The sequence below is a fragment of the Oenanthe melanoleuca genome, chromosome 2 (assembly GCF_029582105.1).
Source record: "Oenanthe melanoleuca isolate GR-GAL-2019-014 chromosome 2, OMel1.0, whole genome shotgun sequence".
NCBI lineage: Eukaryota > Metazoa > Chordata > Aves > Passeriformes > Muscicapidae > Oenanthe > Oenanthe melanoleuca.
The window spans coordinates 17,638,448-17,661,224 of NC_079335.1; the positions used below are offsets into that span (position 1 = coordinate 17,638,448).

A 22,777-nucleotide genomic window follows, 5' to 3' on the forward strand; every position below is an offset into this window, starting at 1 on the left:
TTCCACACCCCTCACCAGGCTTGTTGTCTTCTCTGGATGTGCTCAAGCACCTCAGCATACTGCCCCTAATGTCTCCTCAACCTAATTATTAATCATTAATATTTAATTGTTTTAAGTACATTTTGCATTCAAATTTCATAATGGTACAATAAACTTAAGAGTAATAATGCCTATTGTAATATCTATCAGCATATTTGAGTATAGACATGAATATAAATTACTTTTCAAATGAGGGACACAAATGAATTTGATTACTAAAAAGGTGTTTCTCCATTTTATTATCAGAATATATTTTGTGTAAATTGTTCAGCGTAAAAGTTAATTTCAACTCTTTAAAAACTTCTGGAAAACTCCAGATGTCTCAGTACTGAATGCTGTGGAATCCAGTAATCCTTATAACTTAGTGTTTTGCTGCATGTTTCCAATTGCAGACCCTCTGTACTACTGGCAGCAGACTGAAGATGATGTGACCATAACAGTTCACCTGCCTCAAGACATCACGAAAGATGACATAAAAATACGGTTTTCCCCTGATAATATATGTGTTACACTAAAAGACCAGCCTCCTTTGATGGAAGGAAAACTCTATTCATCTGTGGACCATGAAAGCTGCACATGGGTAATTAGGGAGGACAAAAGGTATTGCATCTATTTTTTAGTTTTTTTATTTATAGGAACTGATTTCATCTGACTTCATCTGACTTCTGGCCCTTCTGGGATGGTCTCATTTAATGCTACACTCCATGTCTCTTCTTATAAGAATGTCTCCTCTCCTGAAAATAGTTCACTGGCTTTTGCTGTCTCAGTACTGTTTCTTTATCTAATTGTGAAAATAATCCCTTTTGCAGCTATTTTCCAGGAAAAAAACCCTCCCAATATCAAAATGTTTAACATACATTTGTAAGAAGAGTAAACTTAATTAGTTCAACAGTTATTTTTTTTTACTTTGTTTCAAGATTGATTATGATTATTGAATGTACCTTGTTGTTTGTGTTAGTTTCTCTTCTACTTTCCACAAACAAACATTATAGTAATAATACAACGGAAATTCTTTAGGCTTGACTTATAAATTCCTTAATATATTTTCCTAAAAAATTATATATAATGTGCATTGCAGAAAATGAGTCTGTGTGAACTTAACATACTGTAGACCTCAAATAGAAATGTTCCTGCTTTTATTTCAGAAGTAACTTTTAGATGCTTTTCTCATTCTGAAATAAAAATATGAAAGAATGGAGAGGGTGCAAAGCAACAGTTCAGAGCTCCCTAAAACACAGTCAGATTTTTCTTTTTGCATTGTCTAGTTTCCATACTCTGCCTGGGCTGAGTCATGTATTCACTTACCCACTCTGGTTGTCTCAGAGATATTCACAGCTTTAATAAACTCAGGAAGAAACATGTACACCACCAGGTGATCCACTCAACAGCTCATAGCTGTTTATCTAAAACAAAGGCTACCCTTCAAGTTGTCATAAGGGTGGCTTTTTGCAGTTTCCAAAAGGTTAACTGTAAAGGACAGTAATTATAAAAAAAAAAAAAATATAGGGACTAATATTTTTATATAGATTAAACTATTACTGTATATTAAAATTTGACTGTGATTAAAATGTGTGGGGTGGTTGGTTTTTAGGTATCATGCTGAAAAATAATTCATCTGAATAACTTGATTTTTTTATAACTCATTCAAGTGAGTGTTATTGCATGAATCTCAGGCTTCTGCTTTAATGAGAAAGAGTAATTTCATATTTCAGTGTAATAAGTTGCACCCAGTTCTTAATGTTCATACTGCAGCACAACTATAAATCTATTGATTAAAAGTCAAAAATTTGCTCCAAATGTCTTCTGTAAGAGTATTCTGTTCCTAATACCAGTGAAATTGCTTTAGATACAGATTCAGAGTTCACTAAAGTTGGAGCTATGGTGCAGTAATTAGTAACTTAGAGGGTTTTCTGTCAGGAGCACTACAGCTGTCATTGCTGGAGAACCTGTAAGTGTATCTAAAAAGTGAGTATAATAAAATTGACTTCAGTTTTATCATTATATCTATGTATTTATCCAACACTGTATTTATATGGAATTACTATGTTGGTGCATTGGGCTGTGTCTTATTTTTCATTTGCTCATTTAGTTATTCCTAATAGTTTAGTGATTATACTGAGTTCTCTTTGTTGTTTTTGGGTTTTTCTTAGCCTGTTATGGAAATATTATCTCTTCTGAGTATGATTTTAGATAGATAATATACATCATTAATTGATATAGTATTTATAAGGTCTATAAAATACAAATATTTTTGTCCCAGATTTTATATAGAGGTAGGGCACACTTAAGCAGTCCTAAGAACTGATACTTATGTTTCAAATAAACCTCTGTAGCAAAATTTTGAGTCTTTGTATAGATTGCTTTACAAGTGATTTCCTCCTATTTGAAATACTTTAATGAGACTGCTTCAGGGTAAACTACACTTACATTGAAAATCCTGAGGTTTGTGTGTTAGAAATAACATCCTTAGTCTGTTTTTCTTCAGAATATTTTTGTTAGGCTAGTTTATTTTATAATTTGAATGCTAATAGTTTCTGTGATTCTCATTGTTAATTCAGTTTGAAGAGAAGTGCTCTTACCTACATTTAGAGGTTTTTGATGAATCAGACAAATGGATGTAGTGTTTTCATGTGCTACTCTTTGTCTTCTCTTTGCATTTGAGTTTGGAAATTTCTCTGATTAAGAAAAATGAGGGATCCCGGTGGCCAGAGCTAATTGTTGGTGACACAAGAGGGGAATTCATTATGGACCCTTCCCAGTGCTCTGAAATAGCTGAAAGCCTGATGCATCTTACCTCTGAAGTAATGGTAAAGAGTCAAGAATCAAACATTTATAATTCTTGTACTTTTGCATGTTGTCTTTTCTTGATACCCTAATGTGCACTGCACTGACCCAGCTCATCAGTTAATTTACTATTCATTCATTTTTAATTGAAACTGTAACAAACTAATGGCACTTGAGTTGTGCATGTACTTTGAACAGTAAAACTATCTTCAGGAGGGACTGAATTTAACCTGTATGATGGTGTCTGTGCAACAAACAGAAGCCTGATTTAACAGTGAAAATAAACTTCATTCCACCATTTGGGATGTGCCAGTTTGTTTCAAAGCAGTTAATTAAATGATTTTGAAATGTGGATGAAAGAGGTCTGTTTCTTGTTTATCAACAGGTTAGCAAAACTTTTATACTGTCTTCCTAGGGGTACTGTACTTGACCTACAGAATGAGTGTAAATGACATGTTTGAAACTGAAAACAATACTGATGAACTTTCTGGCATTTTTGTTTTGTGATTTTTAGCTGCTATTTGCTTGATACTTGGTTTAATTCGAAAATGGCATCTCATTTGAAACTTGTAAAGTGTGCCTCCCTGTGGCTTTTGATATCTTTGATTTGGATTATTACTTTGTTTTTAATAAGGCTGAAATGTGTTATTAAAATAAATTCTATTTAGTGCTCCAGATTGATTTCTTTCCTCTCTCCCTCAGTATTTGTGAACAAGATATTGTGCTATATCTTTTGACCATAGATTTATTTGGAGCTTCAAATTTCTTTTCTTTTTTACTTCATACTAAGCTTAATGTGATGATTTTTAATCATAAGTTTTCATTAATTTTAAATAGATTTTGATAAATTAAAGTTATTATTAGCAAAACTAAAATGTATCTTGTATTTAGAGCTGCTTATGCTTTTGCTACTTAGAGAAGGGAATTTATTGTCCATGTTTTGGTGGCTTATGTACCTTTCCTCAAACTGAAATTGATTTTATTGGACCTACCACTTCTGCTGTCCTCTACTGCAGAAATCGTTCTATTAATTTAAGTAACTACGTAATAGCTTAATTTTTCAATATAAATTGATATGCAAGTAATTCTTCATGTTCAATTGCTCTTTGGTTGTTGTTTTGTTTTGGTTTTTTTATTCATATATTGTTTTAGTAGTTTTGGTTTTCAGTGTAGTTTGGTTTTTTTTTCAGAATCCAAACCCCGAAAAGGAAAACCCACCTTGTAATGCTCAAGAGTTAGAAGAATGTGATGCTTTTCTTGAAGATGGAGCAAGCTTGTGTAGATTTGATGGCAATACCATGAAAGTCACTCATATAGTAAGTACTGCAAATTAGTACAGAAATACTTTAAAACATTTTTGTTTGGAATTTGACCTCTGTTAAAAAAATCTGTAGACTGTTGAAATCACATAAATGTTTCCCATGATATCAAATCATAGTAGCAATAGAAATTGTCAATCCATAAGTGTCCTTCAATATCATTTTAATATAAAAACAAAGCTCCTTTTGTTCTGATTTTTAAAAATACATATACTTTCTCAAGTGAGCCATTTGAAAAAACTAAGTTATATCAAAGTAATTATGAGAAAAGGGTCTTTTTCAGTGGCATAAATTTCTTTAAATTACTTAAATTACTGAAGAAAAAGCAAACTTTCAGACAGCCTGGTAGAAACCTGACCTTTTTTACTAAGAAGCTGGAGCATAGATAATGCTTCTTTGTCAGTCACATTGAAAATAACAGATTGGGGGCAAAATGCTTCAATAGTGGGCTTGGTCTGGGTTGTAAGCAACCCTGACTAACAGTAAGTTAAGATTTGATCTGAGCTGTTGCCTAGAGCTGGAAACAACAAAATCATATGAAAACATTACAGATTAACTCGTTGTTGTGGGGGGTTTTGGGGTTTTTTTGTAATTGGATGAAAGCAAAAACTACAGCGTGGTTGTAGCATGGCTTGGGTTGCCTAGTAAGTTGTGCAGCCTCTGTCCTTGAGATTTTCAAGGCTAGACTGGATAAAGTTCTAAATAACTCAGCCTAAACTACTACTTCTCACACTGAAGGGTAAGAAATGCCCCAGAGACATTTCACAGATGAGGAGGAACATGAGCTCGTGGGATCACTTTCTAGCTGGCAGCAAGACATTGTGGAGCAAGTTTGAACTGCAGGGTGCTTGTAAAGAGTTCTTAAAATGGGTGGCATAAAAGTGATTCAAAGGTTAATGTGTTTAAAGCATTATGGTCAAAGGACAGTTACTGTGGGTAGGAAATATTAATTTCAGCCTCTTGTGAACTTGTGGTTTTGTTCCTTATTAGAGTATGTAGAAATATGAATATTTCAGTATATTTTTCAGCATACAGGAATATATTTTCACTTTGATTTAGTTTTTCTTTCAAGTTGTTTGGGGTTTCTTGTTAGCAATTATGGGGCCTTTTTCCTTTAGAATGAGGCTTTTTATCCATAACTCCTACAAACATTTTTATTGAAGAGTGTGCTAATCTGAAATTTCATAACTACTTGATTGTGAAAAAATCTTGACATTTCATAATTTTAATATTCCAGCTAATCCTTGTTTCAGTGCTTGCCAGTTTTTACCTTAGAGGGACAGCATTTCCTTCCCTGTTAGCCCTGCAGAAAACCAGATGTGATTACTTAGAATCTTTCCCTAACATGAGAAATTGTTGGTTAGGATCTATCCTAGAAAACAATTCCTGCACAAAACACATTCTCATTTGCTTGTGTAGTGGACATAATGTTTCTCTGAATAATTACTCTAACAAACTTAATTGCATCTCCTTGAAATATGTAAGGCACCTGTGGTGTATTGGTGTATTCATCAGTGGGATCAGCTTAATGTATTCAAACGTTTTGTCAAGTAACAAACATAAAACTGTTGATCATCTAACTTTGGCAGTATGTGTAACAGAATCTGCTGTTTGTGCTTTGAATCAATATTCTGTATTTGTTTTGTTTTCAGATTAATCTTGGAAGCAATCAGTATCTTTTCTCAGTTGTTGTGAATCCCAAAGAAATGCCATGCTTTTGCCTGAGGCATGATGTTGATGCTCTTCTCTGGCAGCCTCACTCTGACCAACCAGAGAATATGTGGGAACATATTGCAACTTTTAATGCTTTAGGTAAGAAGTCTCACACCTCTGAGACTTTTCTATCTGAATAGTTCTGGTTTGGCTCATGTTGATATTTCATTTACTGAAATCTGAATTGAAAGTTATTATAATTCTGTTGATAGCAGCATGATAGCTTAATTTTAGAAATGAGAGAATGTAGAAATAAAATGTTTATGCCCTTGGAGGAAAACAAGCTTTTTCAGACCTTGTATAGAATGTAAGCACAGAACTGCATAGTAAAAAGGAGAGTTCCTTGGATAAGTGACTTTGAGTTAGAGACTGAAAAGCATAATCACCACCTTAACACTCACACAGACATCATAGCTTCAGGGCAATAGCTTCAGTTAATTGATTATATGTCTATGTGTGTGTAATCTTATGGTAAGGTATTTTAATAAATGACCTTTAGATTTTTCCTGTGTTGTTGGCCCATGTGATAACCATTGGCATGCGTTTTTCAATGGAAGTGAAGCAAATAACCTTGCAGAAAGATCACTTTGCAATGATTTTATCTCAATTCTCTTTACAGAAGTGTGAAAGGAAATCAGTCTGAAATGAATCCATTTGATACTAGAGTCCAGTAACTAAAGTGGAAAAGAGAGGTGTTTTTTTTCCTTCTGAGTTAATTTTAAAAGAAATTACAGTGTGTTAAAAAGTAACTCGTTTTTTTTTTAGTCAGTTCTAAACAGAAGACAAGTTTCAAGTGCTTGTTCTAGATTAGATAGGCTCAGAAATCCTAATTTTTAAATGTAATAACACACTGGGAGATGAGGAGAGAGAAGAGATTTATTCTACTTAGACCACTAATATTGGGCCAAGGTTGCCCATATGGACTATGTCTGTGGCGTTATGATCCATCTGAGAAAATTAAAGCTCTTGTGAGGCAGAAAGGAGCCAGATGTGGGGAGAGTATCTTGTACGTCTGTATCCAAAACACTAGTTAGATGAGGTACACGAGAACTGTATATTGGTATTAAACTGGTTAATGCATCCCTTCAGAAAGTACTGGCTTATGTAATAAGAGTGCTTTGATGGTTTGGGGTTCTTTTTTGTTGATGTTGGGTTTTTTTGCTTTGTTGGTTGTTGTTGCTGTTTGTTTTGCGGTTTTTTTGTTTAGGTTACAAATTGCATATTATTTTTTAAGTTAAGCTTGTTTTTTTATCTGTCACTTAAAGTTCTGTTAAAACTCGTGTATTACTTATCCCTTCTATTTGGTTTTGGGCTATACAGGTTATGTCCAAGCATCAAAGCAAGACAAGAAGTTCATGGCTTGTGCTCCAGATTACTCCTACGCTGCTCTTTGCGAGTGCCTGCGACGCGTTTTCATCTATCGCCAGCCGACTCCTCTGGCCACAGTTCTGTACAACAGGAAGGAAGGAAGACAAGTAGGACAGGTTGCTAAGCAGCTGGTAGCAACCCTGGAAGCCAATGATCCTATCTTAGGCTTTCAAGCTACTAGTGAGAGATTATTTGTTCTCACAACAAAAACCTTGTTTTTAATAAAGGTGAACTCTGGAAATTAATTATTCAGTGTGCTCTGCTGTAGTTTGTGTTAACAATTTGTTATAGAAGTGAATAGGTAGACAATCTGACAGGTTCAGTACAATTTGTTGAAAATCAAAAAGGGGATGTTTTACAAGGGAATCAAATTTCTTCATTGGATTTTTTCTTTAAGAAAGTGAATTTTTTTACTTTCCTGCCATGGAAGTAAGTTTTTCAGAGCTATGAGAAAATGTCTTCTGAATTAACATCTCTGTCAAAGTAATTGTCAGATGCTGCTATTGCATAGATGAATAGATTTATGCATTGCTTTTTCCAAGTGACTTTATTTGCTATATTTCTGAGTTTTGAGAATTCACTACTGTTTTCACTGTTAACCTATGAAAAAAGTAGTCACAGAAAGAGTTACAATGTGGAAAGTAACTGTATCATAAAGAAAACAAATCTCCAGTTCAAATACTGTTGACCAAAAAACTGATTTGATATTTTGACATTCAGTAGTTTTGAGTGAAATGTGAGTGAAATGAATGGGGTATTATATTTCTTATACAGGAAATTAAGTGGAGCAATTTTACTGTTTATGCATATTGTAAATTATTGGTTTGGGACTTATTTATACTTGCAGTAAAATCAGTTCACATTTCTAGAATACTCTTTAGTAGCTTTTTCCAGAAGAAAATAAGGGTCAATATATAGCTGGCAGTTACACATAGAGTGCTGTTACTTAAGGTCTTGTCATGCTCAGTTGCACCATTTTCACTTGACTTTGTACTTGATTTCAAGTGACTCATTTACAATGAGACAGCGGCTGACAGAGAAAGCACCAGTATTGTAACCTGGAATGGGACACTCAGAGGTTCTGCCTCAGGTGCCACTGCAAATGCTGCTCTGTCACTTAACTGTTCTGTCTGTGATGCCTAAGTCAAAACGTGGTATATGTGCAATGTAAGAGTGCTCAGGCCAATGAGGATGCTTTGGTTTAACAAACTGGTGTGGTTAATTGAGTTGTATCTGAAGATTTGTTTCTTATTTTAAATTGCATTGTCAATACATTGAAACCAAAGAGTCAGTTGTGACAACTCCACCCTGGGTTGGGCTTTTTTCATGGTTGGCTTACAAATCCATAGCAAAATGCCTAATATGTTGTGTACTGGCAAGAAAGCTGCTGTCATCAAAGTACTGAGAGATACAAATACAGGCAGCCTTTTAGTTTGCATACCCCTACCAATATTATTTCAGAACTCTGTAAGAATTCAGAGAACAGTGTTTCTTTAGTTGTGATTGTTTTGACTCTCCTGTAAATTCTCCAGATTTGTACCAGTGAACTGATTAAATAGCAAGAGGGAGGCAAGCAGTTGTGGCTTGCAAAAATCCTCCAAATGCAGAAGCTTTTCCAGGGACTTGATTTTCCTTCTCCTCACAGCAGGATTATATTGTAAATCCAATATTGAAAAGCTTTTCTTTGCTTTTACTTGGGTAAGTTAAAACAGACTGGATTTGTAAACCTCTTTTCATTCTGTCCTTTTAAAACTGTCTTGAAAATGCTTTTTGGAAAAGCTCAGGGAATGTATTACCATAACATGACTGTTCTGCATCTAAATTTTATTTGTTGCCCAATGTCAAACAAGGTGGTAGAATTCCTGCAGAGGTCCTATACGTGCTTTTAGATGTATATGAATATTACTAAGTAACCTGGGGTTTAATCTTTGGAGACACAGATTTAAGAATGTAGTTTTTGGGAAATGGAGCAATGAAAGAGTAAAGGAGTCACAGTCAATATGTTTTTGTCACCTCTGGTCTACTGCAGGCAGCTTCAATATAAATGAGAAATTCAGCTGTTCTTTGTCAAATTCTTCTTGTTGTGAGTTACATGTCTGGAACATGCTCTGCTGTCTCCTGCAACAGAGGAAACAAAGCAAAATGGTTACCTCTTCAAAGGTATTACAATATGCAATGGCTAGAGCTCACATTCCAAATGTGTGTCTGTTTCAAGAGAGGTCTTGTTTGCATCTGAAACTGAAATCTGAAATAACAGAGGGAAAAGCTTCATCCCTTTTCCATGTTATTCATCTGTCTGTAATCATGGTTCCCAGGAACAATGTATCAAGTAGTGTCTCTCTTATTTTGCTTCTGTGAGAGTCAATGATATTATTTAAATTGTTTTTTACCTTGAGGAACTTGGAGTGCTGTTGCACAGCAAGCTACTGTGCACCTGAGGCAGGGCAATCCCAGGCACAAAAGCAGGCTGGACAGAGAATGGATTGAGAGCAGCCCTGGAAAAAAGGACTTGGGGGTGCTCGTGGATGAGAGGATGGACATGGACCAGCAATGTGCACTTGCAGCCCAGAAACCCAAACATTTCCTGGGCTGCATCGTGTCAAATACGTGGCCAGAGAGGTGATTCTGCCCCTCTGCTCTGCTCTGGTGAGAGCCACCTGGAGAAGTGCATCCAGCTCTGAGGACTCCAGCATAACAGAGACATGGGCCAGTTGGAGCAAGCCCAGAGGAGGGACATGAGGATCATCAGAGGGCTGGGGCACCTTGGCTGTGAGACGTGGGGGTTGTTCAGCCTGGGAAAGAAGTCTTTGGGAGACCTTGGAGCAGGCTCCTAGTACATAAAGGGGGCCTGCAAGAGTGTTGGAGAGGAGTTTTGGGCAAGGACATGTAGTGGTAGGACAAGGGATAATGGCTTTAAACTGAAAGAGAGGATGTTTAGATTAGATACTGGATGAAATTATTTACTGTATGAGTGGTGAGGCACAGGACAAAGCTGCCCAGAGAAGTTGTGGATGTCCTATCCCTTGAAATTCAGCACCAGACTGGATGAGGCTTTGAGCAACTTGATTTAGTGCAAGGTGTCCCTGCCCATGGCAGTGGGGTTGGAGCTAGATGACCTTTAAGGTTCCTTTCCAAATGTTCTATAATAATTAAATGGCTGCAAGCCACTAGGAGACACTCCCTATGAGTATTTCCATTTCTGTATTCATTTATTCTTAAGGCTCATTTGTTCAGCATATCCTCATAGGCTTATACAAGGTATAAAATATGGATATTTAAAAGATGGTTTTCTGACAACCATGCCTCAATTTTTCTAGGATTTTGGTTCTTGAAATCTTACTTTTTCAGACAGTTCTTCCTGAGAGATCCCAATCACAATCTGTTTACAGAATTTCTGAGGAAATATTTGACTATTACTGGCTTACTTGGCTGTTACTGCATTATTTGATTTTAGTATTATTTTTCAGTGCTTTCCCTGACTGCATGTTTGGAATGCATAATGTATTCTTCTACAAGTGTAAATAAATCGGAAAAATGTTAAAATTTTAAGATTATTTCAAAGGATTTATATTAATTTCAAATGTATAGCCTTCCTATGCTACTGAAATAAAAGAGAAAAATAGAAATAAGAAATTCCTTAAAATAAAACTTGTGTTAAAGTGTTTTCTGCTAGGACAAAGTTCTAGCAGGTGTCTGTACTGCAGGGCCAGTGCTGTTGCCATGACATGCACTATTGCACTCCTTGTCTATCTCTGAAATCCCCTTGCTAATGTTCCATTTCTGCCAACACAAACTTACAGAGGTAGTTACTGGAGGAGGTTGATAAATATCCAGCTGTGTTCTTGTGTTAAAGTGCACACTGTGCCTCTGATCCTGTGGCTTTGTGTGCAAAGCCCAAATGAACTGGACAAGCCCTTCTAAAGGCAAGAGAGAGATCTGTCCTTCCTTCCTCTCCCCCTACCTCAACAGGGGTGCTTTTTTGCAGGAAAAGAGGATTTTGTCTGTGTGAATGTCCTTTGCCAAAAAGTGGCTCTTCATTAATGAAACAACAGATCCTATGAGAGTAACAAATAAGGTTAAAGCTTATATTTTATTTCAATTTTTTGTGCTTTGTTTCAATAATGAGCCGCTAAAACTTTTTTCATTTCCTTGCCTCCTGTAAATTTATGTTTTCTATTCTCATTATGCAGATTAGATGAACTTGAAGCCTGCAGTCAATCACATATTAGCCATGTAATAAAAATTTTGGTTTAAAATTTTGTGCTGTCAGTCGTACGTGCCATTTTTAACACATTTCTGGAAATCTGATTGGATTTGTTTCCCCTGCTCCCTATGCAATACAAGTTTATTTGTGCTATGGATAAAACTCAGCAAGGTCTAAAGATTACTTGACATCTTTGGCATAGAAGAGACAAGCATCAAGCAAACCTTTTTGTCAATACTATTGCAATAATTTCAAACTCAAGATAAAGTCCCTTTTTCTTGGAGAAGTGTTTGCTGGAGTAATGGTATTTCCTTTATAAAAGGTTTAAGGTTCTTCTGAGAAACTTTTTTTACACAAAGATCTTTGTCATGAAGTGGTAGCTGGATATGGATTAAAATAGATCTAATTAACAGTTTCAGATGCAGACCTGGAAAATACTTGACATAGTCTTTACCAATCTAATGCTCTATGCAAAATATCCCCTATAAACCATTATAATGCATTTTTGCAATCTAATGTCAGTTGCAAGGAATTCTCAGGAAAAAAACACAGGAAAGCAAATAAAAAATTAATCATTTTAGAACATGACTTTCATTATGCTGTGATGAATATACACTTTCTAGTGTATTCCAGTAATAAATTTCTTAATGTATTGGTTATATTCTGAATGTGCAGGACTTGACTGTGTATATATATTTGAATTTTCATTTGTATATGCACACACCTGTATGAATTCATACTGCCTTAAGGTACTGGGGAGGGTGGGGTGGCTTTTGGAGAGCAGAATCTTTTAACTTTACTGACAGCAAAGCTTGGATTCTTTATTAACACGTTCATGATGCCATACTAGTGTTGTAATGTCATGATAACTGCTTGATGTGAAAACATCAGTTGTGAATCCTGTGGTGGTTTCTTCTGCTGAGGATTAAATATGAGATATCTCAGTATTTCATTTTACCCAAACTTAAACAGCTCAGAGGCCAAGTATTGAGTAGATGCCCCAAGCTGGCAGAATTGGTGCAGAAGTGATAATCATTTGTTTTTATCAGAACAAATGATGTTTAGAGGGAAAATAAATAAGACCCACTGAATACTAATTCAGTCACTTTCAGCACTGAAATTGCAGCTGATTGGGCTTTAATGACCCTTCTCTTTGAAGTTACTCATTCTCTCTGTTGCATGTGTCCTTTCTAATAAATGTAGAGGACCTTATGGCAATTTAAGGTTGAGCAGTTTACGGGAATTTCAGAATAACTGAATTATGCTTGCTTATGTGGTATCTAAAATACAGGCATGAGGTACAAGGTGGATACACCCAGTCATAAGGAGACCAGGAACTCAGGCTCTTGATTTGATCAAGGGCTGGTGACCATCTGAGCAGAAATAAAAATGGATGCTTTGAAGACATTTTCATGAGTTGCAGTTTCAGATTCTAAAAAGAGTAAAAACGTGAGAATCTGTGCAGAATCATTATAGAATCACAAAATGGTTTGGGTTAGAAAGGACCTTAAGGATCATCTAGTTACAACACTCCTGCCATGAGCAGGGGCACCTTTCACTTGACCAGGCTGCTCAGAGCTCTATCCAACCTGTTTTGAGCAATTCCAGGGATGGGGCAGCCACAGCTTCCCTGGGCAATCTGTTCCAGTGCCTCACCATCCTCACAGTAAAGAATTTCTTCTTAATATCTAATCTAAGCCTGCCTCTTTCAGTTTAATATCCTTATCCCTTGTCCTAGTCACTGAATGTCCTTGGCCAAAGTGCCTCTCCAAGTCTCCTTGGCTTCCTCTAGGTACTGGAAGGTGTTCCAAGGTCTTCCTGGAGCCTTCTCTTCTCTGGACTGAACACTGCCTCTCTTCACAGGACAATAAGCTTGCTTAGGCAAGATAAAACATACACATAAAAGCTCCCTTTTAAAATCTAGGGATATATACAACACTCTACTCAAAGCAGCTGTATCAATTAGAAAGAGAACTTGTTTGTTACCAAGACCTCCTCTGTTGTAATTTTCTTTGCATGTGGCCAGGGTAAGTCACCAGTAGAACTGCCTGGATGCTGGTGTGATTGGAGTCACTCCTTTTGTCCTGTTTCTTAGCTGGTGTAGCTCCAGGTGGTTGCTGCTGCCTGAAAAATTCAGTTAATGGTCCTATGATAGACAGTTAATAGTTACATTAACTATAGAAATAGCTATATATGTAATTATAACTATATATAATTATAGTTACATAATATATATTTAATAGCTATAAGCTATAAGAATTGGCTGCTGTTAGCAACACAGTTATGAGCCTCTTTGTATCCAGTGTGACATCTAATAAAATCTGCCTTTTCACATAAAACAAATGAACAAAAAAAGAAGACAAAAACCCCACAAACAAAAAAAAACCCCAAATGAACCCAAAGAAACACACAAAAAACCTCCAAAATACTAAAACTCGTACTGTTTTATTGTTTCACTTTTTTTTCTAGGAAGTACACCAATGTTTTTCTTTCTGCTCTTAGAAATGTTTTCCTGTGCTTTAAAGAAAGATGCAATATCCTCAAAGTTTAAACCTCATGTCTCCTAATGCCGTGGGGACAGCAGGATATCTGTCACTGATTCAGTTGTGTTTCAGGAACAAATTAGTGTGCAACTTGGTTAGACTGCCAGCTGTTCCCTTAGGAAGTGGGGAGAAGTGAAGTCAGGTTATTTTAACAGGTTCACTGTGTGTGTTTGCATGGCTGCACTCTCTGAGGCCCATATAATTCAACATACTGGAAGGTTCAGGTGCCCAAACAGGGAGCTGTGAGCACACTTCACTATGTGAGTCCACCTGATATCCACACACTTTCCTGCTCTTACTCAGTTATCTGCCATCTCAAATTATTTTCCACTGTCTGTTTTCTTTGATAACAGAACTAAGTTACCTTGCTGACTGACTGCAGTATCTGCTGTGGAAGGAAAGAGCACACAGTAGATTCTTGAAGATATATTTCTATATCTAATGTGATTTATACCATGACAAATCAGTTACACGGTTTTGACTACAAGTTGATTAATGCTTACAATTAATGAATTCCCACAACTCACATTTTCTGGTGTAATTATTCACAGAATTGTAAGCAAACATGTGAGAACATTAATTCAGAACTGGAGATAATTAGCACTTCTCATTTAGTCTTCAGTTGGTTATTCTGCCTCCATTATACAAACTAAATTACTTGAAACCTATTAAGAACTAGGACACTTTGAAATCTTAAGTGATTCTGATAAAGAAAGTGGAGCTTTGCCTCCTGAGTGCTGGCAATGGTCAAAGTGCACAGGGCCAGAGAGGACTAGGGAGAACTTCATGGTGCTTTAAAAGCAGCCTACCAATGCAAAGGGAGTGCAGAGGAATAAATCCCACCACTTCTGGATACTTCCTGAGTTTAGCACCACTCATTGTTCCAAAGCAAGATTATAGCCTAGGAAGAAGCATCCTGCAGAACCCACCCCCTCCTGCTTTACAGCTCTGCAGAGATTCTGTGTGAATTAAAATAATAATGTGTTTGTACCTCTGATGTCCAGCACATTCCTCTGAAATGTGTGTAGTTGGATGTGAGATATAAAAAATGTAATAAAGTGGTCAGGCCAAAGCTCAATTTGTCCATCTCTCATTTCCCTTAAGCAGCTGCTTTGGGGTTCACAATTCCTTGTGCTTTGTCCTGAGCAAACAGGCAGCCAGTGCTGTGCTGTCTGCAGCCCTGAGCCCTCCAGCTTCAGGCTGCTGGCTTTGTACCCAGCAAATGCCAAATGGCACAGCTCCAGCTGTCCTTATAACCTGCCAGGTTGTGCCCAGCTCTTGGTGTCTCTGCCATTCAGTCAGAGGAAACTGTCTTGTGCTGGGAGTTACAACCAAGGCTTGTCTTGTGTGGTTGTGGCTGTCGTGGCTTAACAGAGCAGGGAGCTGAACTCCACACAGCCACTCCCTCACTCCCCACTGCCAGTGGGATGGGGGAGAGAATTAGGGGAAAAGAAATATAATTTGTGGGTTAAGATTAAAATGGGTTATTAATACAGAAACTGAAGAGAAAACAATTTTAACAACAGCAACAGTATGTTGTTTTGTTGTTCTACAGATCAAGAGATGCAAAATGGACTTGCTCACCACTCATGCTCAACCAGTTCCTGAGCAGTGGTCATCTGGCAGTTTTCCCCCTGATTTATATGCTGATCATGACACCATATGATATGAAATATTCTTTTGGCTATTTGGGGTCAGCTCTCCCAGTTGTGTCCCCTCCCAGCTTTTTGTGCACCCCAGCCTCGTTAAGGTCAGGGAAGGGTGAGAAGCCGAAAAGTCAGTCAGGACTGCTCATCAGCAACTAAAACATCAATGTGTTATTAAAATGATTCTCTTCCTAAATCCAAACCACAATACAAACAACTAGGAAGAAAATTAACTCTATTCCAGCCAAAACCAGGACAGTGGCAAAACAGAGCCCTGCTGGGCTTCAGGCAATGGGTCTGTGCATCCCAGGCACACCCAGGCAATGGGTGTGTGCTTGAGCAGCCCAGAGGGCACTGCTGATTGCCCTCTGGGGATTGCTGGAGGATTTCCCCATCTCTGTGCACAGGTAAACTCTAAACATGTCTCCAGGGGCAGGGGAGGGAAGAGAAAGGTGTTGGGAATGGGTTTGGAGAGTTGTAAGATGAGTTTAAAGGTAGCATGATGGGTATGAGCAGGTCTGGTCCCAAGGGTTTCTGTGAGAGACAGTGCAGTTTTTGAGCCATGGCTAAGCTGTGTTGCTTTAATGATCCTTTTGAGCCAGCTTTCACCTCCTTCTCTATTTTAATGGTGGAAACTTTTGTGCCTTTAGCTGTGGTGGGGTTAGACTTCCTGTGATGACAGCACAGAGCACAGATTCAGGGAAATTCTTCAAAAGCCAGGCCAAGGAAGGCACATTGTCTTTTAAGCTGTTTTATTTTTTTTCCCATTAAAATTGAGTGGAAACAGGGTATATGATTACTGCCAACTGAGAAAATTATTCAGAGGAAGACAAGGGTGTATTTTAAATAAATTGAGTATCATATGTGTTTATATGCATGCAAATATGCACAGAAGATGAGGAGAGAAGGGAGCCATATGGCAGTGGGTTAAAAATGGCTCTACTACTTAGGGAAATTAATAACTCTAAGCTTTGATATATATGAGCCTGCTGGGGTTCAGATGTTCTCATGCTGGTGCTTTAAGAAACCAGATGAATCAATAAACAAACATTTGAAAGACAAAACACTCAGTCAGTATCCAGCTTGAAAATTCAGAGGAGATCCCCATAAAAAGAACTTAGAAAAAAGGTTGGGGCTTCTGCTAAGACTGAAATACAAGTAAGATTAAAATGAGCTTGTTTATTTTTATATATTGTGCTGTTCTGTAGCTACTGTACATTTATGTATAGTACCTGTATTGTATTCATTAATGTACAAACCTACTCTTTACAGTTTTTTTTGTCTTAGCCTCTAAAAATATAAAAAAAATTGTGCTAAAATATTAAAATATTGTGTTAAAATCAATATTAACTTCTTTAATTACTGAATCAGAGTAATTAAAAGAATCCTTAAGAGACACCAATCACTTTTAGTCAAAATACAGGCTTTCCACCTTCATAAAAAAAGACAAAAGTTTGTATGCAAGATTCCTTACTTTCCTCTATGTCTTTGTCAGAACACCAAACACTTACCAGGAAGGACATGCACTGGAAACTGCACAAGGTAAATTCTCCACAGCAGAACAACAGCCCAGAAAAGCTGCTCAGTAATGGGTTCTCTGCACTTAGGCTGAGACTTTGCAAGGCATATATGCCCTAAGCCACATGAGTGGGACTTCTTAATGTTGTGCTTTCCTTGGAAAGGAGCAGACATGGTAAACAGTAATAGTGCTTGTGTAGATTTACTCTGAAGGAATATTAAAAATCACATCATATTCATGTAAGAAGGAGAGTGATATTGCTAAACTTGTAAGGAGATGTAATCAGATATTAGTGAACTGACAACCAGCAGCTTTCAATGTCTCCAGTAACCTGAAGAAGTCCAAGCCATGAGCAGCCAGCTTTTCCAGGGAAGTGCTATTGGAATGGGCATCCAAGGGTTTTCTAAAGTCCAGGCAGACAAAATCCACAGCTTTTCCCTCATCCACCAAGCAGGAGATCAGGTTAGCCAAGAGGGACCTGCCTCTCACAAACCCACACTGGCTGAGTGTGCTGCTGCTCTGGTTGTGCCCTGGTTGTTCTGCTGTGCCATGATGATCTGCTCCATGACTTTCTCTGGCACTGAGCTCAGGCTGACAGGCCTGGGATCCTCTTTCCCACCCGTTCTGTCCCTGGCTGTCACACTTGCTGACCTCTAGTCAACTGAGATGCCCTGGACTGATCAGGGTTGCTGGTCAATGATGGAGAGTGGCTTGCTGAGCATCTCTGCCAGCTCCAATATGTCTAAGTGGTGAATGAGAACAATGTGCTCTAGTCTCAACACATTGCTCAAACCCATTGCTGATGTGACTGTCAATAACTTATCTTCACAAGCATTTTTTTTATATATGTACATCACCTGGCATTTTAATTTTTTTTTTCTCTTGGGGAGAGGAGAGGGGATGCATTTACCTTTAGATGAAATAACTGTGCATATCCATTCTGATTTCCCTTTCTACCTGTATTCTTTTACATCAACTTCTGAGTTGTCCTATTTGTAAAGACATACTCTGTGATCTTCCTGTTCAGACACCATCTTATGTTTTTCTTGTTTTGTTTTTTTGGCATTTGCTTGTTTGTTTGTTTGTTTACTTGCTTTAAATTGCTTTTTTTACCATTCCAGCTGCTTGGTAAAATATGTGTTATCAATATAAGAATGTGTCTGGCTTCACCTGGCAGTTAGCTATGTATTGTAAATCATCAAACAGTGACTGCAGTAATTTAAAGGAAAAAAAACCACAAAATGTGATGCCCTAAAAATTCAAGGTCCTTTGGTCAGTTGGTAAAAATTTGAGTGGGAGTAGAAATACTGAAACAAGTTCTTTGTTGCTTCAACTTTGATTTTTCTGCCTGTGATATTACTAGACAGGTTAATTTTTTTGGCTGCTTTGTTGGCACTGAATCCCAGGAACTTATGAACCCAATAATCTCCTCAACGAACTAAAATCTCAAAATCCATTAGAAATCTTCAGGTTAAGAGTATGAAAACATAGGTCAAGATTCAATATGGGTAGAAAGCACTTGTTTGTAAAGATATGACATAAATCATCAATTACTTGGTTCAATTCATATTCTCCATTTGGATCTCACTTGTTTTTGCTGCTAGGGATTTTGGCTGGCTTTCATTTGCATGCCAGAAAGTAAATATTGGCAAGTTCATGTATCCATGTATTTGTAAAGTACTCCATACACCTAGCTCTATATACAAATAGAAATTATTTAGTTTATTATTTAGTTATTGAGGATCAATACCTAGAATGAATTATATCTTCACACTGCTTTCCAACTGGCTGCCTTGACTAGAGGACTTAGTGATTCCTATTTATGTAGAGCCATGTATTTATGGTGGTTGTTGATAAAAATGAAATTGGTGTCTTGCTTGGCAGAGCTTGTTTGTTTCTCCTCATTTTAAGGTTTTAAACACAGGTATGTGAAACCATGACAGGTTTTCCCTGCTGGCAGGGGTGGCTCAGGTGGCACCTGTTTGGTCGCAGCTCTCATGGTAAATTGTATTCTGCTGGATTTTCCCTTGGGCTCAAATGCTATTGATGCAGGGTTAAAAAGTGATCCCAAAGGAAAATGCTAAATCTTTATTTTTTCAGTCTGCTCTGGCATTGAGTGAGATGAGCAGTGAGAAAGTGCTGTGAGTCAGCTGCAGAGGTGGATGCAGGGGTTGCCTTTTCCCTGGCATAAACTGGCTCAGACACACCCAGCACAGGGTCATATCCCAGATTACAGCACTTTGCAGCTGCCAGAGTTTCTCCTTCCTGGGGAGGATTCAGACTCACAGACACACTCTGCCTTTCTAGGATGAAAAGGAGCACTGAGGAACTGGCTGTAGGTCAGCACTGTCCACAGATGAGCTCTGGAGTTCATCCCTGCAGCTGTATATGAGAGGGGAAGGGCTGTTTGACAAAAGCAAGAGAGATAAAACTTTTTGCTTTCTCAATAAATTACATTAAAAAAGGTCTTTGATTTAAAGTATTAAACCTTTCTTAGTGAAGCAGTTGCTCTTGTGGAGAATACCCAACTCCACCAAAAATGAAGTTGTGCTAAAATTTATGCTATGAGTGGAGAACTTTCATCCCACCTGTTTCTGCTGATGGGATTTAGGTGTTTCTTTATGATTGCTCCTCACCTGAAAAGAGATGGTGGTATTCTCCTAGAAAGCCCTGGAAGCTCACAGCAAAGCTTTGTTGTGAGAGGAGTTAAACAGCACATTTAGACCCTTTGGGGGTTTTTAGTGTTTTATTTGAAATCTGAAAATGCAGTTATTCTGGAAATTCTCATTTTCAGTCTGTTGTTCTCCCTGCATGGATTCTGACCTGTCCCTGCTGCTGTTTGCTGTGGAGCCAGAGAAATTCCTCCCAGCTCTGCCCTGCCCTCTGAGACCCTCACTCAGAGACCACCAGGTGTGCATTCATTTTAAGGGATAATTCTCTGGTAGGAGAGAATTTTTATTTTCTCTCCTAGAACAGAACAAATACTGAAGACAGTAAAAACTGAGACATATTTTTTGTGTTTTTCATGTGCCTTTAGGGGCAGCAAGCCAGCCCATGAGAGATGGATTTTTTGTCTGCCTGAGGAGGTTTGTACCTGCAGTGGGCTACTAGAATGACTTTAGGGGAGAAGGGAAAAAACACCAGTCTGAACCTGAGAAGAAGCACAAAAAAGAGATCTTTTATGTCCTAGAAGTATCACCTCTGTAGGAATAAACCTATTACCCTTCTTTCTGTGACACTTGGAGAGGCTCTAGTTGACAGGGGTTTGTTTTCACTGCATCAAAAAAGATGGATCTTGTCAGCCTGCTTTATCCTCTCTCTTTTCTTCATCTTTTTATCCACAAAAGGAAATTGATTTGTTTTCTCCCTATGAGAGAAATCTTTGATCCTTTGATATGCCATGGCATTCCAGTGCCATTTACAATTGTTATTCATTGAATTTTTGGAAGATATATATTTTTTCATAAAGTGTAAAGAATGCTCAGCTCTCACTAAATTTAAAAACATACATTCTTAAATGAAAAATTTAATTTCTAAATGAAAAATTCTTTTTTTTTTTTTTTGGTTGGTTGGTTGGTTGGTTGGTTGGTTTTCTACATTGATTGATTCCCACCCAGTTCAACAGCAACATGAAGAACACTTCAAAGTATGTTTTTTTGTAAATTTTACCAAAATAAGATACTGAAAAGAGGAAAGAAACCCCAGCAAAGCCACAGCTGAGGCAAAGCTCTGACATCTTTAGTCAGAGCTACTTTTCTTCTGCACCAGTGCCAGGAAGTCCCTCAAAAAAATTTCTACGAAACAGGATTGACTTCTCTCTTAATAAATGTGGAACAATTTGTTCCAAAGAGTGTGCATATCATTAACTCAACACTTAAATACACACAGGTGTAATCTGTGTCCAGTCTGGAGTCTGTCTGAATTGCAGAGGCAGCATGAGAGTGCAGGAGGATGGAAAGGACACCAGACTGCTGGAGGAGGGTTAAACAGGATGATGGTGAAGATTGGCCATAGGCTGTCAGTGGAAATCAGGCTGTCTGTGGAAATGTGAGAAACTTAACACCTGATAAGATATCCCCAGGCCCAGTCTTGCCCAGGAGTTGGACCTCCCAGCATGAAATGCACTGCTCAATGTTGGCACAAAAACATGTTGGGAACGCTGGGAGCGAATGTGCCGGACAGGGAGCTGCAGTGCTCTGTGACCCTGAGCACAGGGAGGGGAACCACTTACCTGGGCACCATCACACTGATGGGATTCTGTCCCCTTCATCTGTGCTGGCACATCTGAAATGCAAGGGGACCTTCAGATGAGATTAGGACTGGAAAAGAAGAGTGCCTCTGCTTCAGTTAGCACCTGGCTAAAGGTAGTGAAGAGGAGCTGCAGCTCCCGAGTGCTCTCTGCTCACTTAGATGGATTGCCTTTATTTTCTTAGAGAGAAAGTGAGTGGGTTTGTTCAAGCTCCTTTCAGCAGTGATGACAGGAAGACATTGCAAGTTACACTGCAAATCATCATGGCTAAAAGTCTAGCTGATTATCTGGGTTTGAAATTAATTTAACTTCTGCCTTTTCAGGTCCTGACCCACATGCCTGCTGATGGTTTGTTGGGTTTTGTCCTCCCATGCTCATATATCCTTTCTGTCACTTCATCTCTGGATGCTGTGTGCTTTCTCCTACAGGTCTTGGATGATGCACTGAGCTGTTTGAAGGTGCCCTCCCCATGCACACCCATCCTGCCTGCTGACCCTGTTTGGTGCCTGAGGTGCTTGGAATTGAAGAGCACTCCCACAAGACTTGCAGACTCTGGTGACAAAAATTACCAAGTCCTCCATTGCTCTAATATTTACTGTGACTGGAGAAGGTGCACCTAATTGTGTGGATTTATTTTTAATCTTTCCCAGCTGAAACAGATGGAATCTCTGAAACAGACACTCTTTAAGAGACAACTGCCCCCAACTTTGATTACTTTGAAAAGCTGAACTTCCACTGGCAGAAAACAAATCCTAATTCAAAGCCTAGATACTTACAGGGCTCTTTAGTTCTTCCTCTCCAGCTTCACAGAGGATTCAAGCTGCTAATACTAAAATATTTTGCAAATTAGGCCTTGAGTATCTCGTTTTGCACTGGAAAATATTCCATTTAAATTATTCAGCTTGACATGAAAGCGTGTCTAGCTCTAAGCAATGAGGCAGCTCTGATTAGCCACTCAAATATAAACATTTTACAGCTTTGATTACTCATCCAGTTAGGAATAGTTTAGTTTTAATACAGAAAGATTATGTTTGCAGGAAACTTAGCAAATATTTTCTTTGAAAATAATTAACCTATGTAAAATCAAGGATGTTCCTTGATCAGTCCTCATGCTGATTTATTCAAGAAGCAGTGGCAGCTGAAGGGAGGGAAAAGGAGCTGGAAGTGCTGCATGTTGTGATGGACTCTGGTATCTTTAATATTATCTGGTAGTTTTGTCTCTGGTTCACATATTTATCTCCTCAATTTGCAAGTTCTGAACCATGTTCTTGATACAGAATTCAGATTAAAAAATATTTTGTACCAAGCTTTATCCTCCAATTTCATGTGGCATTATTAAAGGAGATACAGTGTAATGCAATCTTGTGGTTTTCTTTGGTCCAGCACCACGATT

The 22,777-nt window shown here is 37.9% G+C and overlaps 1 protein-coding gene across 2 annotated transcripts in view; it reads left to right on the plus strand.

The window, feature by feature from the left end:
• The window catches only part of NUDCD1 (NudC domain containing 1), a 37,396-nt gene extending 22,348 nt beyond the window's left edge, over positions 1–15,048 (plus strand). For both annotated transcript variants that reach the window (XM_056484256.1, XM_056484257.1), the window contains 5 exons: positions 432–639; positions 2,702–2,846; positions 4,014–4,139; positions 5,795–5,954; positions 7,176–15,048. In XM_056484256.1, coding sequence (XP_056340231.1) covers positions 432–639; positions 2,702–2,846; positions 4,014–4,139; positions 5,795–5,954; positions 7,176–7,468 — 932 coding nt within the window. In that variant the 3' untranslated portion in view covers positions 7,469–15,048. The remainder of the gene's footprint in view (positions 1–431; positions 640–2,701; positions 2,847–4,013; positions 4,140–5,794; positions 5,955–7,175) is intronic.
• Positions 15,049–22,777: the final 7,729 nt, after the last annotated feature.